General features: G+C 35.6%; 1 protein-coding gene across 1 annotated transcript; it reads right to left on the reverse strand.

Moving 5' to 3' along the window:
- Positions 1 to 238: 238 nt before the first annotated feature.
- Positions 239 to 5,984, reverse strand: LOC145296096 (uncharacterized). The gene is made up of 4 exons (XM_080142236.1): positions 5,826 to 5,984; positions 4,955 to 5,115; positions 1,926 to 2,108; positions 239 to 783 (listed from the first exon to the last, which is right to left on the reverse strand). The coding sequence occupies exons 1-4, from the start codon at positions 5,884 to 5,886 to the stop codon at positions 340 to 342; spliced, it is 849 nt and encodes a 282-aa protein (XP_079998362.1). The 5' UTR covers positions 5,887 to 5,984; the 3' UTR covers positions 239 to 339.
- Between the last annotated feature and the right edge of the window lie 221 nt (positions 5,985 to 6,205).

The following is a 6,205-nucleotide window of genomic DNA, read 5'->3' on the forward strand; positions in this document are numbered from 1 at the left end:
CTCTTTTCGATTGACTAGCCTTAATTTAAACCTTCGCCACTTCCAGTTTGGCGATGGACGCAACGGCAAAGACGTCATATTTTTTTTCACATGATTTTCCTCCTTTGCGGTACTGGTTCGAGCCTGCCTACAACATTTTTTTTTCAATACACACCTCCAAACACCCGGGCAACGCCGGAACTCAGGCTAGTTTTGAATAAAAGACAAACATCATAAAGAAGAACGAGAACAACAAAAATGTCTGTCTCCTGCACAGTTTTATTTTATAACTTGTTTTTTCTGTACATCATAAAAAGGTCAGATTTAATCTATCGTCGTCCATCTTTAATCGCTGCTGCTTTAAGCGGACAATTCATCGATCACATTCTTAACGGCTTTCTCTTTCACGTCGGGGTTAATTTGATCGATAACAGAGACCCTTGGGGTGAAGGCGGCGGTAAGGAAGTTGCCGGTCAAGCCACCTCCGAGATTCGGGTTGCTCTTAAGGCTATCGATAGCATCTTTGATCATATTGCCAGTCTTGCATTGCACCCAGGCGGAAACATCGACGTTGTAGATGACAAGGTGGTCGTCATCTTTGGTTGGGTAACGGACAACGGGCAGAGAAATGACACCCCTCTCAACAGTTGTTTGGTCGGATTCGAGACATTCAGCTTTCAAAGTCTTGAGGATGCTAGAGATGGATTTGACGAGGTATCCAATGTCGCCTTCGGTGAGATTGATTTCAGCCAAAACTTGCTCGTCACCAATCAGTTTTTGGAACCATTTGTTGATGGTCTTCACCTGAAAACAAAATGATAAAAAGAAATTACTACTACTACTACTATTATTATTATTATTATTATTATTATTATTATTATTATTATTATTATTATTATTGTGTGTGTTCCTTTGTATGTCACACTTACATCCGGGTCGTTTAATTGTTATGTTCTTCTATTTCTTGCCATAAATAATTTTACCAAGTATTCTTCATAAGTTTTGGTTTCGGTTTCGATTATAGCCGAAGGGACTCAAGGATATATTTTTTAATTTTTGAAATCGCAACTTTATAACATATAAAAATCGATAGAATATTAACTCTATAATAATATATACGAAATCTGCAAGAACTAAAATATTTAACCGTACTTTACGACCGGGCTACGCAGATAAATATTTTTGCAGTTTTAACAAAAAAGCTACGATAATATCAGAGCGTCTCTATTTACACTAAACATTTACAGAATGCCAACATCAATATATTACATATGAATGAGCCCCCTGTGGAATTTCCACAGGTCCCGCTAGTTATTATTATTATTATTATTATTATTATTATTATTATTATTATTATTATTATTATTATTATTACTAACTAAATACTTAGTTAAGTGTAACTTAACATAACCACTGAGCCGATCTGGCTGAAATTTTGTATGAACTTTTATTATGATAAGGTGCAGGGAACTAATTATTATGGTATCCGTTCGATGATCAGTTCGGATTTAATAGGGATTAGTCGCTACAATACCATATTTACTCTAGAAGTTTTCTGGGAAACTATTAAATCGACCTGGTTGAACTTTTGTAGGGGCCTTTATTATGGTATGGTGAAGCGAACTAATTATTATGGTATCTGTTTAACGGATACTTATGGACTAATAGGGACTAATAGGGACTAATAAGGATTGGATATCATAATGCAACATAGAACGTTTGCATACATCATTCGTTTTAAGCCAAGAGGATATAACTTTTCCGTTTTCAACGGGCTAAAAAGTTTAGTACGTATATGATGGCGGAAGAGATAGGGAAGCAAAAGAAAGGAAAAAAGAAAGAAAGAAATTTTACATATTTGAAATGGCTTGCGTCATTCGGTGGCAGGATTGCTTAAGAGGTCATTCCTTTTATTAAAAGGGTGTTGGAAGATTCCAAATACTTACGGTATGGGCGGATGGGTTTCCCTTGAATTTCCAGAAGTTGTCGACGGATGGAATGAATTCATCTTCACGCTTGATAAACAGGTCAGCGTTGCCTTCCAAGACGGGATTTTGTTTCATGGTTTTAAGGGCTTCGGTGTAAGTTCTAGCGTTTCCGGATTTCCTCAAGAAAATGGCCATCATCAACTGCAACAGGAAAGCAGAGAGAAAAGGCTTTCATAAAAGAAATCAATCAATCAATCAATCAATATATATATATATATATATATATATATATATATATATATATATATATATATATATATATATACTAGCTTGCAGCTCAGCGTTGCCCGGTCGTACAATACGTTTAAACATGATATCTTAATTTATTCAGATTGCGTATATATTATTATAAAATCAATCCTCTATTGATTATTATATATTACCAGGAATAATTTGCCCTCTTTGGGCTTGACTATAAAATGCCCTGGAAAAATCACTTCTAAATAATGTTTAGTTTTAAAATATGCAAACGAACAAATGATTTGCAGCGATTTTAAATGGTTCCTCTTTTTTTATTATTGTAAATTTAACTCATTAAAAATAAAATATAAAAATAAAACGGTAAGGTACACCTGGGCTTGAACACGGGATCATTCGATCTGTAGTCGAATTGTCCACCACTAAGCTATATCTCTAGATTATAATAAATCTGTTTGATTTTTTTTTTAAGAAGAAATGATTTGCTGAAATTTTATTATCTCCTTTGCCAGTACAACGTAAAATATTCCCCTTTAAAAAATATTCTTTTTTTTTATCTAAAATTGAGAAAAGATATTTTTAAGATCGATTTTTTTTTGATTTTCGATACTTATCGGATGCATTTCTGTATAAATATCTAAGAAAGCTTCCAGATATAAATATTTTTGTATGAACTTTGCAAAAGATATGCTCAGCCGTTTCGGTACCTATTAGGAAGTCAGAAGCTTAAAGTATTAATGCTAGAGTCGCTCAGGGGTCACTCTTGGGTCCAACTCTCTTCTTGATCTACAATAATGATCTTCTAAATCACATCCTAAGATCATTCATAAATATTTATGCTGATGAAATTACCATCAATGCCAACACATCAAAGGCCGTAAAGGACCAAGTTCTCTCTGATTCTCTTTCCTCTGATTTTCAGCACGTGGTACAATGGGGAAAGAGGTGACTGGTTACTTTTAATGCATCTAAAACCAAGCTTCTATCTTTACATCATCAACGCTCTGATCCCCATCTGGCATCAATTGAAATGATTGGCTCTCATCTTGGAGAGACTCCATGTTTTGACAATCTTCTGGCTTTACGCTTACTCCTGATCTGAAATGGAACAGGTACATCAAATCCGTTGCCAAGGTCGCTTGAAAAATAGTCGGATCCTTCTACCGCTCCAGTAGATAGCTTACTACTGATACAGTTCTTTATCTATATAAAAGCCAGGTCCGTCCAAGGATGAGGTACTGTTGCCACATCTGGGCAGGATCTGAAAGAAAGACTTATCCTATCACGACAGAGTTCAAAATAGACTTCGTAGCCTAGTGGGGAAGCCATTTTCTCTTCCCCGCAACCTCTTTCTCACAGCAGAGATGTTGCGAGTCTGTCTCTGTTTTATCGTTATTGTCATGGCAAGTGCTCGTCTAAGCTCAATCTATAGTTCCCCCATGGCCTTTCACGAAAAACACTCGTCTAGCTGAAAACACTATCAATAATTCCCCCCCATTCTTTATCTGTGCCTAAACCTAAACGTAGATTCTATGAAAAAAAACTTCTTTCTTAGAACTGCGCGCCGTTTGCCTGCTTTCCATCTGAATACATTTTGGTCGTCTTCAAGTCCAACGTAAACAAATTCTTGATGAGCCGCTCCCTTAAGTAATCCAATTTACCAAATTTCCACTGCTTACGATTACTACGATATAGTCCTATTGACTTCTGTACACTCATTAACCCTTATCCTCGAGTGGCCTCTGGCCCTTGATAAGTGGTGACTCCTATGCAAAAAAACTTATACATGCACTGTCTCTCGCTCTCTCTCTCTCTCTCTCTCTCTCTCTCTCTCTCTCTATATATATATATATATATATATATATATATATATATATATATATATATATATATAACCATTCATGAAAAGACTGTTTCATTGTATCACGTTTGTTCAGTCTTATTAGACTAGGAAGTTTCATAAGCTTTAGTGTTGGGACGATTAATCCGAATCGGAAATCGAAAAAACTGGAACTTATGGAGGCATCAGAATAGATATCGGGATCAGAAAAAAAAATGTTCCTTTTTTTCCGATGCCAAAAATGATTATTTTCATCCTCTTTTTTATTTGATTTTATATAAAGCAAAATATTCCGCTGCTGGTAATAATAATTAAAATAATAAACATTTATTGGTTTTAAAATACCAGTAAAATTAAAATGTATAGATCACTTCATCACGTAAGTGTGTTTTTACGTTTGAGTGTTTTAACGGTAATTGGGAAAAATAACTTCATAGTTCATGACAACTTCATAGTTCAATATTTAGAGATTTATAAAGAATCGGAATCGGTAATTGTATCAGAATCGGGAATTTAGTACGGCATCAGTAATTGTATTGGAATCGGGAAAATATTGGAATCGTCCCATCACTAATACGTATATATTAAAACGACGATAACGACACTCGTCCATGTGGATAAATTAATTCATAATATCATGATGTTCCTGTGTAACTATTTTGTATGAATTTATTACTCTAATATATATATATATATATATATATATATATATATATATATATATATATATATATATATATATATTATGTTTATATTTTGCTGTCTCCATTTTGTATCATATGCATGTTCGATTATTACACATGTGCGGATATTAAATTTGTGGTTAAAACCTAACATACGTGAGATTAATGCATTTTAGTATTGCGCATTTTTATGTATCAGTTGTTTTCATAAATTCTCTCGTTGTTCATAACAATCTATCAACTGGACACACTTTTGCTTTCCTTACCTGTACGTTCGTTTCCATTGTGGCAATGTTATCTTTGATGTCTCCAGTGATAGCAACGAGGTTTTTGCTGGCGATGATTGGTTGTCCGCGGTCGTTTCCACTTACGATGGCATCCATGTTCCTCTTGGCAGCAGCCAAGACATTTTCCAGAGTGTTGAAGGCTGAACAAATCACAAATAGAAAAAGGAAATTGTTAAACACTAAACCTAAACAGCAGCATCTGTAAAAAACGTGTTCTTATTTAATTGTCTCCCCACGAGGGCAGAGTTAGCTATAAAATCGGTTTTCATGTGGGAAAAATCCAGCTTCCTGAAAAGGGGCACACTAGAATAAAACAAAATAAAATTGCCTCAGTCTTCAAGGAATTTTTCTTCACTGGCCGTGTAACTTTATACACCTTTACACACGTAGAGTAAATCCGTTGTATACTCAGTCGCAAACGAACATAGGACAAGTAATAACACGATTCTTTTTTGTAAACAAGGTCAAATATTTCTTCTTCTCCTTCTCTCTGACTTCTACCCTCTCGAACGTCATCCACATCTCTAACGTGATTGCCTTCTCTTACCCCTGTCCTCTCGAACGTCGTTGCAAACGTGCTCTTGAACGTGCTCTCCTGCCTGTTGTACACGTTCTTTTTTATAGCATTTTTATACATTCTTACAGTGATGTCATTTCGCATTTCGAATGTATTTCCATATGCGCGTTCGCCCTCTCGAACGTCATCCACATCTCTAACGTGATTGCCTTCTCTGACGCCCTCTGATAATAAGTGCAGCTTACACTTTGCTCCTAGCCAGTTTCTAATCTGCCGTATCTTCACTTAGCTTTAAAGCGTATTACAGCTAAGTAAATTTCAACAATACTATACCTTGGCCTTCGAGCAGCAGAGCTGCGAACACCATGAGAGAGACGAACACTTTTCCGGACATGTTGACGAGTTGTTGTTGTCTTGTCTGTGGGTCAGGAGACTGATGCCATTGGATCGGAGGCGACGGGTTTATATACGAATCAACTGCGATTTCAAGCACCTGCTGAGTGGGGGGAAATCTCTTCACTATGAAGTAGGGTGATCGATTTTTTTTCTTCAAGATTGTCGTTATTCCATATTAAGCTATTATGAAATGTTGAAATACAAAGAAAAAGAACTAAAGCTGTTTGAATGGAAACAAGGAGAAATACGCACCTGCTTCGCGCAAAATATTTGAAATCTATATCGTAACTATTAAAGATTTTGTTTTCTTTGTTGTT

Source organism: Euprymna scolopes, chromosome 16, assembly GCF_053919585.1.
Source record: "Euprymna scolopes isolate OS-2025 chromosome 16, ASM5391958v1, whole genome shotgun sequence".
Classification (NCBI taxonomy): Eukaryota; Metazoa; Mollusca; class Cephalopoda; order Sepiida; family Sepiolidae; genus Euprymna; species Euprymna scolopes.